The following is a 15,223-nucleotide window of genomic DNA, read 5'->3' as shown; positions in this document are numbered from 1 at the left end:
CGCAGGGATTTGAGTGAGATTGGAAACATTACAGAAGTAGCCCTGCACACAGAGAGCAGCCTACAGGCCTGTCAACAGGCCTCGCGAAGTGACAAATTAAAATGTTAGAAGACGCCATTATTGTACAGTAGGTGCATAGGAATTTCTGATTGGTATTGCATGTGTGAGGTCAAAAGCCCCACAGTCTAAATCCCCTAACATGTGCCGTTCGGACGATGCAGCAGCATAGGACTAGCGGGAGGACATAAAAAGACATTAGGAGCAAGAGTTGAACAGTTTCCAGATGTCCATACCTTCTTACCATGCCTGTGCCATCCCGGGATATAAGGAGTTACCGGCAGTGCACAAGGGGCGTTTTTTTCCCCCTAACAACAAAAAAAAGCCAAAAGAACATCACCAGAATGCTAACAACTACTAAGGAATCCTCACAGCGGATGCTAGGTAAATGCTAACAAGTACTAAGGAATCCTCACAGCGGATGCTAGGTCAATGCTAACAAGTACTAAGTAATCCTCACAGCGGATGCTAGGTCAATGCTAACAAGCGCATGTGAAGACCGACTAAAGACAGACAACCCAGCTCATAAAGTTACACAATCCTCGCAAAAAACGCAGTTGCAGCACAGACAATTATTAGAAAGCAGGGATCTTAATCCAGGAGGGGATTGTCTGTTACCAAGAAGTTTCATCTTGCAAGCTAACGTTAGCAAGTTAGCAAAACCCAGCTGGATAGAATTTATTTTGCACATCTTATAGCCAGCAGCATACCAGCCTGCATCCCAGTGCTGGCTTGCCACTGAAGCTAAGCAGGGTTGGTCCTGGATGGTCCCTGGATGGGAGACCTGATGCTGCTGGAAGTGGTTTTGGAGGGCCAGTAGGAGGCACTCTTTCCTCTACTAAAAATAAACTGCACAGGGACATTGTACAAACTTCTACCGGTAAGCTTCATAATAAAAAATGTTGAATGTAATCTGCTTCATCTAGTGCACAAGTTGACTATAGGTATTTACTTAAAAAGTACTAGTATTCAAATGTATATTGATGGTATTGGAAAATCATACTGATGGTATTTCAAAATAAGGTATTCAGGCTGACGAGCAGCCCTCACAGCCATTCCCGGCAAGGCAAGCACTGACAGCACAGCATAGAGGGGAGGCTCATGGGAGGGGAACAGACATTAGCAGGGGTGGACATGACATTCTGTTTCACATCTCGTGTCCTGTCCAACATAGAATCCCTGGATAGATGGGCACATGGCACGGACCTCATGTCATGTTCTACAAGCCGCTAAAGAAATCAAACCGTCTGGCTCACAGTGGTTTACATGACCATTGGATGGCTCAAGAGTGGCAGGCAGATACAGTAATTCCATGTTAGGATACAAAAAAAACTACATCAAAAGTAATGAAGACACCGACGAGGAGTATCATTGTGTGTGTGTTCCTCTATGCCGTTACCCTGACCTGTGATACAGCAGGTAATGAAGACACCGACGAGGAGTATCATTGTGTGTGTGTTCCTCTGCCGTTACCCTGACCTGTGATACAGCAGGTAATGAAGACACCGACGAGGAGTATCATTGTGTGTGTTCCTCTATGCCGTTACCCTGACCTGTGATACAGCAGGTAATGAAGACACCGACGAGGAGTATTCATTGTGTGTGTTCCTCTATGCCGTTACCCTGACCTGTGATACCGCAGGTAATGAAGACACCGACGAGGAGTATTCATTGTGTGTGTGTTCCTCTATGCCGTTACCCTGACCTGTGATACATCAGGTAATGAAGACACCGACGAGGAGTATTCATTGTGTGTGTGTTCCTCTATGCCGTTACCCTGACCTGTGATACAGCAGGTAATGAAGACACCGACGAGGAGTATTCATTGTGTGTGTGTTCCTCTATGCCGTTACCCTGACCTGTGATACAGCAGGTAATGAAGACACCGACGAGGAGTATCATTGTGTGTGTGTTCCTCTATGCCGTTACCCTGACCTGTGATACCGCAGGTAATGAAGACACCGACGAGGAGTATTCATTGTGTGTGTGTGTGTTCCTCTATGCCGTTACCCTGACCTGTGATACAGCAGGTAATGAAGACACCGACGAGGAGTATTCATTGTGTGTGTGTTCCTCTATGCCGTTACCCTGACCTGTGATACAGCAGGTAATGAAGACACCGACGAGGAGTATTCATTGTGTGTGTGTTTCTCTATGCCGTTACCCTGACCTGTGATACCGCAGGTAATGAAGACACCGACGAGGAGTATTCATTGTGTGTGTGTGTTCCTCTATGCCGTTACCCTGACCTGTGATACAGCAGCTAATGCTGCAGTCTAAACCAGGCTAGATTCAGGCAGATAGTCTCTAAGCCAACAACTGGCTAACCCACTCCCTGTACTCCATGTCATGGATCATCTTCAAATATGAATTTTCTATCATTAATGAGCTAGAGGAGTAGTCTCTTTGGCGATGACAAGGAGTGGAATGTTAGCTAAAGAGACTGGTACTCAGACCAGGTACTATAGGTCATACTGACTTTTCCTTTGCCACTCATCGTGTATGCCAAAAGCATAAACGTTTTGTACTTCCAAGGCCGGTTTCTAAGCATCAGAGTTGTCAGTCCATTTCCCACTTGGACTACATAATATACTGTATTGAATATGTTGAGGAACTAAGTCCCTTTGGCTGATATGGTCTGCCAGACAACCATTCTATTATCATCACTGTACAGTATATACAGAGGAGAAAATGCATTCTTAAAAGGCAACATTGTAAAACAAAGGCAAAGATAACAGCAGCAGTCCCCTTTAAGGCAAATGTTTTCTATATTAATGAGGCCTTTCATACTCAACCTTTAAGGAACCTTTACAAAACAACATGTCTTGTAAGGGAATGGTTATGGTCTGGAGTGTGTGTTTAATGTATGTGCGTGTGTGTTCATGTGAGGTGTTTTAATGTCCGTGTGTGTTTTAACATGTGTAACGTGTATGAGTGTTTTGCACATGGAGGGGCACACCTATCGGGTGTTAATTGTTTTTTTTTTTAATTTAAACTTCTCCCCAATCCCTGCTACTGTATTGATGCGCTCCCCAGAGTCCCACTCTCCATGTTCCTCTCCACTTTGAGTTTGCCAGCTTTATGAATATTGACTGAGGTGGGGCGTGAGCTAGCATGTACAGTATTAACCTTGGCTTTTGCTCATGTTAACAGCTTTGGTGGTGGAGGATGGAAACCTATAGAGCAGACTGGAGGATAATGTCAAGGCTTCTCATACTCTGCAATATCTATATTACCCATTTTTTTTTATTTGACCTTTATTTAACCAGGCAAGTCAGTTAAGAACAAATTCTTATTTTCAATGACGGCCTAGGAACAGTGGGTTAACTGCCTGTTCAGGGGCAGAATGACAGATTTGTACCTTGTCAGCTTGGGGATTTGAACTTGCAACATTCCGGTTACTAGTCCAACACTCTAACCACTAGGCTACCCTGCCGCCCCACTAGGCTACCCTCCTGATTAATCGGCCGATTATATATATATATATCAATTACAACAATACTGAATGAACAATGAACACTTATTTTAACTTAATATAATACAGCAATAAAATCAATTTAGCCTCAAATAAATAATGAAACATGTTCAATTTGGTTTAAATAATGCAAATACAAAGTGTTGGAGAAGAAAGTAAATGCGCTTTTGTTAAATCATCCCTCGTTTGGCGAAGTTGGCTGTCTTTGTTAGGAAGAAATGGTTCACACAGTTCACAACGAGCCCGGCGGCCCAAACTGCTGCATATACCCCGACTGTTGTGCAGAACGCAAGAGAAGTGACACAATTTCCCTAGTTAAAAGAAATTCATGTTAGCAGGCAATATTAACTAAATATGCAGGTTTAAATGTATATACTTGTGTATTGATTTTAAGAAAGGTGTTTTTGTTTATGGTTAGGTACACATTGGTGCAACAACTTCTTTTTTTTCACGAATGCGCTTGTTAAATCCCCCGTTTGGCGAAGTAGGCTGTGATTCAATGGTAAATTAACAGGCGCGGCATCGATTATATGCAACGCAGGACAAGCTAGATAAACTAGTAATATCATCAACCATGTGTAGTTAACTAGTGATTATGTTAAGATTGATTGTTTTTTATAAGATAAGTTTAATGCTAGCTAGCACCTTACCTTGGCTCTTTGCTGCACTCGCATAACAGGTAGTCAGCCTGCCACACAGTCTCCTCGTGGAGTGCAATGTAATCGGCCATGATCGTTGTCCAAAAAAGCAGATTACCGGTTGTTATGAAAACTTGAAAAATCGGCCTTAATAAAAAAATCGGCCATTCCGATTAAATCGGTCGACCTCTAGTACTCACTACCCTCTGTAGTGTCTTGCGGTCCATCCATCCCAAATATCCCCATTCCTCACTAGCACCAGTATAAAGTCCCCTAATCATTTCTCACTATCCAATAAGTCTAAAGAATCAGCTAAAAAGAAGGACATCCATCTTACCTATAACATCTACATCTTACCTATAACAATCTACATCGGCACAAACACGCACGCACGCACAGAGCGTTACTGCAGATACAGCAGAATAGCGTCCGTCCTTACAGGGGAACAAAGGAAAATCAGGTGACCTTCTAGGAAGCTTTAAAGACACACATAAAATCAATCAAACCATCAAAGTCAACGTTGGCATTTGGTAAGTAAGCAAATGCTTTAGAGTGCAGAGTCATTTTGGGGACTGTTGGACTGTAATTAGGCTACATATCCTTTGTTGGAGAGCTATGCACCAAAGGAAAGGTGACTGGTTAGGAAGCTCCCTTTTTCACTCCCTCATCCCAGTCTCCCTCACCTCCCCTTCCGTTTTTTCCATCTTTCGCTCACCATGTACCTGGCACTTTCCTCTCCTCCCTTGGTCTCTGCCATCAAAATGACATCGCCCAAAAAGCCCAGGGGGACAATGTCACGGACACGGCTTCCAACTTCACAAATCACTTTGACCTTTCGCACAGAGCGAGGTCGCCACTATCAGCTCCAGAACCCCTCTGCCTCAGCCAAGAGAGAAGGACCAGGGATCTGAGCCCACGGGTTGGCACTCACAAAAGTGGTTTGCATCAATCATAAGGGAAGTGACTACGTCAAGTCATCTGCTTTCAAAGCATGTATCACAACTCATTTCAGAGAGTTCAGGATAGCACAATGAAGCATAGAATCAAAATGAGTTGACTGTTTTTCATGGGGCGACTGCTTTCAGCTGGTTTAAGCCCCACCTGCAGGTAAATAAAGTCAGGTTGATGGTCATTGTCATGAGTCTTAATTTGCTATATTGTAAAATTGCATACATTTTCTTAATAGTTTTTTGGTCTTAATTTAAGGTTAGGGTTAGGCAATAGGGTTAAGTTTAGGTTTAAAATCTTATTTTATGACTTAGTGGCTGTGCCAGCTAGTGACCACTCTGCAGAGCTGCATCAAGAACAAGATTCCTGACAAAATCTATCAATTGAATCCGTTTTTTCTATCAATTTAATTATTTCTTCACAACCATCGATTTCAGAAATTAGAGATGTGAAAAAAAACAGTTGTGTTTTGTTCTACCATGGGTAGAGGCATCTAAAAAACTAACCCCCTTCTTGAGGATTGGCCATTAGCCTATAACACACAGTGCTACAAAGAATTGCCGGCACAAACATAATGAACCCAGAGGCTACGCTTCAGTTTTAGCCCATGCTGAATCTCCCCTTCTTCCAGCTGCACAATGGGTGGATACGGAATGGAGGAGGGGAGAGAGGGAAGTAAATGAGATCCCGATGAGATGCCAAGGTGTGTTAGCATTGAGGCGTAGGGAATGAGAGAGCGGCTGCGAGAGCTAGATTGACTGTGCAAGGAGGGGAAGACACCCCACACTGCCTACAGGGCAACAGCAGTATTAGCGCTCCTTAATCCAGCCTGAGATGTGAGACGCATGGTAATGTGGGGGGGGGGGGGGGGGGGGTCACGCACACATATACAGGCCTTGCTCACACACAAACACACACATACAGGCCTTGCTCACACACACACACATACAGGCATTGCTCACACACACACATACAGGCATTGCTCACACACACACATACAGGCCTTGCTCACACACACACACACACACATACAGGCCTTGTTCACACACACACACGCAGGCCTTGTTCACACACACACACACACACACATATACAGGCCTTGCTCACACACACACCTTGGTGCACTCAGAAATCTGAGAGACAACAAGAAACGCAAATAGACAGAGAGACCTAGTGAGACAAACACAGAAACAAGGACAGACAGAGACCAGAAAGACATTCACTACCAGGCATACCTACAGTATCAGTCAAAAGTTTGGACACAGCTACTCATTCAAGGGTTTTTCTTTATTTGAACTATTTTCGAAATTGTATAATAATAGTGAAGACATCAAAACTATGAAATAACACATTGAGTCATGTAGTAACCAAAAAAAAAAAAAGTGTTAAACAAATCCAAATATATTTTATATATTAGCCACCCTTTTCCTTGATGACAGATTTGCACACTCTTGGCATTCGCTCAACCAGCTTCACCTGGTATGGCTTTCCAACAGTCAAAGGAGTTCCCACATATGCTGAGCACTTGTTGGCTGCTTTTCCTTCACTTTGTGGTCCAACTCATCCCAAACCATCTCAATTGGGTTGAGGTCAAGTGATTGTAGAGGCCAGGTCATCTGATGAAGCACTCCATCACTACCCTTGGTCAAATAGCCCTTACACAGCCTGGAGGTGTGTTGGGTCATTGTCCTGTTGAAAAACAAATGATAGTCCCACTAAGCACAAACCAGCTGGGATGCCGTATCTGCCGAATGCTGTGGTAGCCATGCTGGTTAAGTGTGCCTTGAATTCTAAATGTCACAGACAGTGTCACCAGCAAAGCACCCCCACAACTCCTCCTCCATGACTCATGGTGGGAACCACACATGCGTCACAAAGACACAGCGGTTGGAACCAAATATCTCAAATTTGGACTCCGACCATAAGGAAAGATTTCCACCTGTCTAATATCCATTGGTCGTGTTTCTTGGCCCAAGCAAGTCTTCTTTTTATTGGTGTCCTTTAGTAGGGGTTTCTTTGCAGCAATTAGATCATGAAGGCTTCATTCACGCAGTCTCCTCTGAACAGTTGATGTTGAGATGTGTCTGTTACTTGAACTCTGAAGCATTTATTTGGGCAGCAATTTCTGAGGCTGGTAACTCTAATGAACTTATCCTCTGCAGCAGAGGTAACTCTGGATCTTCCCGTCCTGTGGCGGTCCTCATGAGAGCCAGTTCTATCATAGCGCTTGATGGTTTTTGTGACTGCACTTTCAAAGTTCTTGAAATGTTCCGTATTGACTGACCTTCATGTCTTAAAGTAATGGACTGTCGTTTCTCTTTGCTTATTTGAGCTGTTCTTGCCATAATATGGACTTGTTCTTTGACCAAATAGGGTTATCTTCTGTATACCACCCATACCTTGTCACAACACAATTGATTGGCTCAAACGCATTAAGGAGGACATAAATTCCACAAATGAACTTAAGACATTCCAGGTGACTACCTCGAAGCTGGTTGAGATAATGACAAGAGTGTGCAAAGCTGTCCTCAAGGTAAAGGGTGGCTACTTTGAAGAATCTCAAATTTATTTTGATTTGTTTAACGCATTTTTGGTTACTACATGATTCCATATGTGTAATTTCCTAATTTTGATGTCTTCACTATTATTCTACAATGTAGAAAATAGTAAAAAGAAAAACCCTGGAATGAGTAGGTGTGTCCCAACTTTTGACTGGTACTGTATGAAGACACATTATGAAGATCCATGAAAAGGCACTCAGAACCAGGAATACACACGGACATACACAGTGTCCTTTGTGAGAAGCTGTGTGTGACAGCCCACACAATGGCTGCATTTATGCAATTCTGATCTTTTGCCCAATGATTGACCAGTAAGATCAGATAATTGGGCAAAGGATCAAAATTGTGCTGCCTGTGCAAGTGGCTTACCTTTCAGTTACCCTTTAGGTTAATAAAAAACAAGTGTGTATGGTTCAATTCATTCTCATTGGACAGGTACGTGTATGAAAGTGGTGAATTACAGTGCATTGGGAAAGTATTCAGACCCTTTGACTTTCTTTTTATAGCCTTATTCTAAAATTGATTCAATTGTTTTTTCCCCCTCAATCTACACATAATACCCCCCCAAAGATTATCATCAAGGATCTCTCTGTACTTTGCTCTGTTCATCTTTCCCCCGATCCTAACTAAATCTCCCAGTCCCTGCCGCTGAAAAACATCCCCACAGCATGATGCTGCCACCACCATGCTTCACAGTGCCAGGCTCTGTCAGAGTGACCATTGGGTTCTTGGTCACCTCCCTGACCAAGGCCCTTCTCCCCTGATTGCTCAGTTTGGCCGGACGGCCAGCTCTAGGAAGAGTCTCGGTGGTTCCAAACTTCTCCCATTTAAAATTGATGGAGGCCACTGTGTTCTTGGGGACCTTCTATACTGCAGATATTTTTTTTGGTACCCTTCCCCAGATCTGTGCCTCAACACAATCCTGTCTTGGAGCTCGTTGTCTTGGACAATTCCACCGACCTCATAGCTTGGTTTTTTCTCTGACATGCACTGTCAACTATGGGACCTTATATAGACGGGTGTATGCCTTTCCAAATCATGCCCAATCAATTGCGTTTAACACAGGTGGCTCCAATCAAGTTGTAGGAAAATCTCAAGGACGATGAATGGAAACAGGATGCACCGGAGCTCAATTTCGAGTCTCATACCAAAGGGTCTGAATACTTAAGTTATTTATATGTTGTTGTTTTTTTATTTTTTTATTAGCAAACATTTCTAAAAACCTGTTTTCGCTTTGTCATTATGGGGTATTGTGTGTAGATTGAGGGAAAAAAATCTATGTAATCCATTTTAGAATAAGGCTGTAACATAACAAAATGTGGAAAAAGTCAAGGGGTCTGAATACCTTCCGAATGCACTGCATCTCTAATAATACAGATAGGATAGAGAGAGGGATTTGAACAACAGACAGAGGCAAATCCCCCTACTGTTGCGAGCTCCAATGACATGGCTGCCAACCCCAGCCTTCAGAAACACATTGCTTTCACAGCAATTAATCGTTGTCACAACATCAATTAGAACAGAGCGTCCAATCCGACTGGCCAGCATTCCAGGGAAACGACTCAAGCTGGCAACACTGAGCTGTGGGTGTAAAAGTGCTCTATAGTATTATAGGGAAGGAATTATCAACGAGGGGTTATGCATTCTATGGAAAATAATGAACGACGTAAGTGTTCCACGATGTGCCAGCGGAGTGGAACTGACCTTCCACAGAGTTGCGTTATTTTCCACAGAAGGAATAGAGCCCTGAGTTGATTATCCCTTTTATACCATTTGCAGGTAGAAATGTGTTCTTTCAACATCCACTGAAGAAGCTATATGTTTACTAGATAGCTACAGTAGTTGCCTTGGTAACCACAGACTTGCTAGTTTAGCTAGTCAAACCGCCAATCCTAACTTGATGCTATGAAAATTATTCAAAAAAATTTAGCAAAAATATTCCACGCTCTAGAATGACCTTCAAGCCAATCAGAAACGAGTATTCAACAATGCCATGGTATAATGCTCTATACCTAAACACTATGTCTGTGTGGATAATGTATAATGTAATGCTATGTCTGTGTGGATAAGTATGCATGCAATTCTGTGTTCATGTGGGTGTACAGTAAGAAAGCTTGTATGTGTGTGTGCGTACGTGTTGTCGGCATGCCATCTTATGTGGGTGTGTGCAGCGTGTGTATGAGAGAATGTGTGTGTGTGTAAGTAATAATGACGTGCATCTGTGTTTAAGAGAGATTGCTGTGTTTAAGTGAGATTGTGTGCGTGTCTGTGTGTAAGGAACAAAGCTATGTGTGCGTATGAGCCGAATGTGTGTGTGTGTGTGCTCGTTTGCATGTTTGTGTTTGTACATGCAATGTGTGTTTGCACAGCTTGGCTCAGCTGTGCTTAGACACTGCTGGAACTAACCCTCGCCTGGGGAAAGCATGTGATTATGTGCTCTTCCTTCTCTGAATCCAAGCACTGATTAGGACGCTTTACTGGCCTCACCTGAGCCTAACAGTGACACGCAGCCCCAACCCTTCCTGCATCAGAGCCACGCTCAATACCTCACAACCAGCAAGAGATAGCCCACTGGCCAGACTACTTTACAGGGCAGAAAGAGAGGGTAGAGAGGGGGCATCAACAAGCCAACTTTCACATTCTGCTCTCGGATTTGAAGCATGAGCGATTGTGGGAATGAGACAAAGGAAACCATTTGCTCTATGCAAGTGTCAGCCAGAATAGATTCCGACCCAATGTTTGTTTACAACTGCACTGGGATCAGACAGGCTTCCTGTTTAGATAAAGATACTGCGGAGCTGGTGTAGGATATGGCTCGGAAAACCTACCTTAATCCAGGGATGAGAAATGCGTTGTACTCGGAAATGTCCCATTATCCCAACTGTTACACTGAGAAGATTGAACAACTGCTAAAAAACTGGCAGGCGTTCAAAGTTCTCAGTGTAATAGTTGGAATAATGGTACAATTTGAGTACAACGCATTTTGCGTCCCTGGATTGAGGTACGTTTTCCAAGCCATATTTGCACCGGGCTCCACAGTGTAAAATAAAATAAAATTGATAAATTACAAGCCTAGTTGGTTTAGCCACAGAAACAGACCTTCTTGCTAGCCATTATTGGCTAAGATAATGGATGGGCTGGACATGCCAAGAGAGGAGCTCGGATTGGTCTATCATGTAGCATGCTTCTGTCTATAACATTGCTACTGTGGCTTTTTAAAAAGCTAGAATGTTAGCCATGGAGAAGTGCAAAAGTGGTGATACTGCTCTCAACAACATTGCTGCCCTGGATTTAACAGGCGCTATTGACAAAGATCAGTGGGGAAAAGTTGTGATGGACTACTTTCTGCACACGGTCAGTGTGAACTGGAGTGACTTGACACAACGGGCCAAACAAGCTGCAGCTACAAACAAAACGGAAACGACACAGGATGTCTTAGTTAAAGGGTTCCAGGCTGCCATGAAGCGTTCATCCATGTATATGGGCAAGAGTCTAGCTTCATTTTCAGATATTATACTTTCTAATTTTGTGAGAAAGTTTAATTGCAAGTTACAGTGTACTGATAGCTAGCTAGCAAACGTTAGCTTGGTGGCTGGCTGGCTAACGTTATGTGTATGATCTGTGTAGTAATATTACTTGTTTCTCAGAAATCCATTTGCATTGATAGGTATAGCCTAATGTTAGCTATCTAGCTAACATTGAACCTAGTCGGTTATCTTAAGCTACCTGCAGATTTATAACACAGCATTTCGTGCATGGTGGCTAGCTATGACAATCCATTTGTACTGTATGGGTTGGGATTATGGTTAATTGTTTAGCTAGCTAACTTGATGGGTCATGTAACGCTTGTTACATGACCCATCAAGTTAGCCTGGTGTGTCTGGGGGTGATTACGGCCATCTATTGTATTTCATGAACATGTGTACGTCTACACATTAGTGACCCATCCACTTAGCTAGATGTGGCTGGGGGTTATAGCATTTCTTTCACATGACCCATCAATTTAGACAAGTGTGTCTGGGTTAGCATCATCAAATAATTATTAAATATTTATCTGGACACCTATTTTTGATCTTGCTACTATGCAAATAACCCTTTCACTGTACTGTTTACACCTTCTGTATCCTGTGAAAAATAAACGTAGACTTTATTTGATATAGTGTGCGTTTACCAGAGACGGTAATGTGAGGAACATGACCTCCACCAAAGTCAGATTAGGATATAGGCCAAGGACTAGATAAAGTGTATATTTACCTGGAGTTTTCCTTATTGTAGGCTACTACTTTCACCACTTTAGTCTTGAAATCTTTGGTTGTTTACTACACTACCTTACTCACTATGTGAATCCTTAATGAAATGGCTGGGGCTAAGGCTTAAGAGGGTGTGAACGATGTTAAATAGGTGTAGACAAAGAAGAGCTCTTCAGTAGATGCACCAAAACATTCAAGGTCCATTTTCTCAAAAGTCAGTTTACAAGTTGATCACATTTCAAAGCAGAATAACTTTTCCATTGTTCTTCAACTGCAGTGTATGATATACCATTGTGTAGCTCTGAGTCTCTACTTTTATCCAATGTAAAAAAAAAAACACAAGACCGAATCAAGGGGGTCAGTCACATGTGAAAACATTTTTGTTTCTATGATCTGTGGTTTAAAAGATAAGGGCCTAAAAAAATGCTTCTCCGATTTCCAGATACTGCAATGAGATTCTAGCCAGAGGGAGGGCATTTTCTTGTTCCCCATGTAACGGATGTGAAACGGCTAGCTTAGTTAGCGGTGGTACGTGCTAAATAGCGTTTCAATCGGCGACGTCACTTGCTCTGAGACATTGAAGTAGAAGTTCCCCTTGCTCTGCAAGGGCTTTTTATGTTTTAACATTTTATGTCATTGGTTTCAACTTTTGAACTTAATATTTATTTTCTACAAAACATAGAAATACAATGTTTTCACATATGAAGACGCTTATTGTGCAGGAGATAATGAAAATTAGATTGAAAAGCAGTGGAATTGCCCTTTAATCCCAACAGGAAACCGGGTCTAACCTAGCCTTCTATAATCTGAGTGGATGATTTATACTCTCGTTTTAAACATGCAGGCTCAGCATTCCCTAACAGTCCCACTACAAGTTAGAATTTTGAATAAACTTAATTTCAACTTACTTTACCCGTCTACTGATTTTGTCCTTATGGAGGTAGTCTGAGACAAAATATCCACAGGCAAGTGTTAATAAGCCAACTTTCAGTAAACTGGTATTTTTTTTCGGTTTGTGTTTCCCATTTTGTATTTGTGACAAACACAATATGCAAACAATGGCCAAGCTTAATTAATGAAAAAAAAAAATATATATATATATATATATTTTTTTTTATTTTTTTTTATCATTCATCGCCAGCACCACCCCAACATACAGTATGTGAAAATTGCACGCGTCTATGTTTTGTAGTAAAAAAGATGGAAGATGTGTTTCCATTGACATCCTACACATAATTGGTTAAAAATCACATGATGCACACCGATGTCAATGGAAACATTTATCGTCTCTCTTTTTTTATACAAAACATACAAACGTGCCATTTTCACATATGTTGGGGTGGGTGCTAGAGTTTATGAATATGAAGATTTAAAAAATGTCCTTTAACCGAAGCACAGACGGAAAGGTAGACTATGTTCGGTTACAATGCTGTTTACACATTTTGCATAATTTGCTTTGACTCAGGAAATTGAAAAAACAAGTAACCTAACCTACCGGCCGTAAAAAGTCATACAAACAATACTTTCGTGTGGCTATTATATCTCCACTTCCTACTGTCAAAAGTGCCAATAGCACAGACAACCGGTAAAGTAAGCATAAATATTATTTTATTCAACATTCTGGTTTGAAGAGACAGTTGCGTCTTTTTTAGGGCAACTTCTTACAGACAGAATATCCATGGGTAACAATATGATGATTAGGGAAGTACGATCCCAGTGCAGATGTAAGCAAGCTTAGAGTCAGAATCTATTCTGGCTATGCAAGTGTCTGAGGGCAACAATGTTTCCTATTCAGTCTGGTTAAGGAAGTAAATGCTAGGACGTAGCCTAGTGCTGGAATACATTTTTCGTTGACAGTAGCCTAACCCTTTCTGACATTTAAGCAATGCTTTTTGTTGCGTTTCAGACTTTTTGACAAACAGTGGGCAATTTGTAATATGCTCATTCATACAAACTAGAAAATCATTACAACGTTGCTGCAAGACTACAACTGTCCAGGTTTAACGGTTTCCGTTCAATGTCAAAGTGCTAAAGGGACGCATTTTGTAACAATACGATTGTAGGACTAGGCTATACATTCGCAACAAGATACGTTTGTGTGAATCCTTGTCGAAGTCGGTAAACTTAACACCTCGCTTTTACTTTTTACTTACATATCACGCCATTTTTTTGATATTTTGTCCACATGTTCAACTGTCACTTAGCTACTGAAAAGAGACGCGTAAAACTGCCAGCTGTGTGAAACACCGAAGGCGGCTTTAACACCAAATTGATTTGGAGCGTTTTTTTTTCCGAACTCTAGCGCGTTTTCCCCCTTTTAAAATGTTGGAGAAAAAAAAGCTACGGAAATTATTTACTTAATATAGACCTATTTGTACAAATATACGTTTTGTCGACATCTCTGAACTTCCGTGCGTGAACCTGCAACCAGACTGGCGATTCGGTTTGGCTGGAGTGTTGGACGTTCATTCATCCACCTGCTACGAGCAGTCTGGGGTAAAAACACACAAAAAACGTATAAAATAGCTTCCACATACCTTCTTCAGTGTGACAGCCCTTGTTTCCATTCAGCAATAATATCCAAAGTACCGATATTTGCGTTTTAAAAAGCTCCATGTTTGAATGTCCAGCCTCGCGAAGCTCTTGTCATCTCTCTCCGGGCTTGCGCGTAACACACACACAGCAGAGCGAAGCTTGAGCCGTCCGGGCTAGTGCGAGCTTCACTCACTACGCGGTTTATTCGCTATCTCGGGGGAGGGTGTTGTGCATCAGATTGACATCATGCAAGTGCAATGATGGAAGATTTCGAAACGAGGGTACAGGAAGGTCGCCTATCAAAGCGCTCGGGAAATGAATCGCAACGCCAGGTGTTTTCGCTATTCGAATCATCACCGCTTTGTGATTGAAAAAAATATATATATATTATATATCACCTCGCCTTTAATCGAACTAAAGTAACGGCAGCATTGACTTGGTGGGTGGAAGCCTCCGCTTTCCATGTGTGATAGGTGCATTTAAGAATATTTATTCAAGAATATCTTTATTTTAATGATTGGATTATGTGCATTTAGATTAAATGAAGATTAATAATGTCTAGAGAATGGACGGAAGGAAGCGATGTTAATGCGACATTAAATGTCTAGAAATGTTGACTAATTTAATTAATGAATCAATTGAATCATTGTTCAACACTATTAGCTGATATTGCTCATTTTTAATTGTCCAATTCTGAAAAATAAAATGACAGTATTTAGGACAGTCCTTTATTATTCACTAATATGTCGAGATACTGTA

At 41.8% G+C, this 15,223-nt stretch overlaps 1 protein-coding gene across 1 annotated transcript in view; it reads right to left on the bottom strand.

Moving 5' to 3' along the window:
- The window catches only part of LOC110496810 (ephrin type-A receptor 7), a 255,051-nt gene extending 240,258 nt beyond the window's left edge, over positions 1 to 14,793 (bottom strand). Inside the window, exon 1 of the mRNA XM_036952654.1 lies at positions 14,467 to 14,793. Within this exon, the coding sequence (XP_036808549.1) occupies positions 14,467 to 14,545 (79 nt within the window). The 5' untranslated portion in view covers positions 14,546 to 14,793. The remainder of the gene's footprint in view (positions 1 to 14,466) is intronic.
- Positions 14,794 to 15,223: the final 430 nt, after the last annotated feature.

Source organism: Oncorhynchus mykiss, chromosome 18 (assembly GCF_013265735.2).
Source record: "Oncorhynchus mykiss isolate Arlee chromosome 18, USDA_OmykA_1.1, whole genome shotgun sequence".
Taxonomy (NCBI): domain Eukaryota; kingdom Metazoa; phylum Chordata; class Actinopteri; order Salmoniformes; family Salmonidae; genus Oncorhynchus; species Oncorhynchus mykiss.
This window is presented reverse-complemented; position numbering and strand designations above follow the sequence as displayed.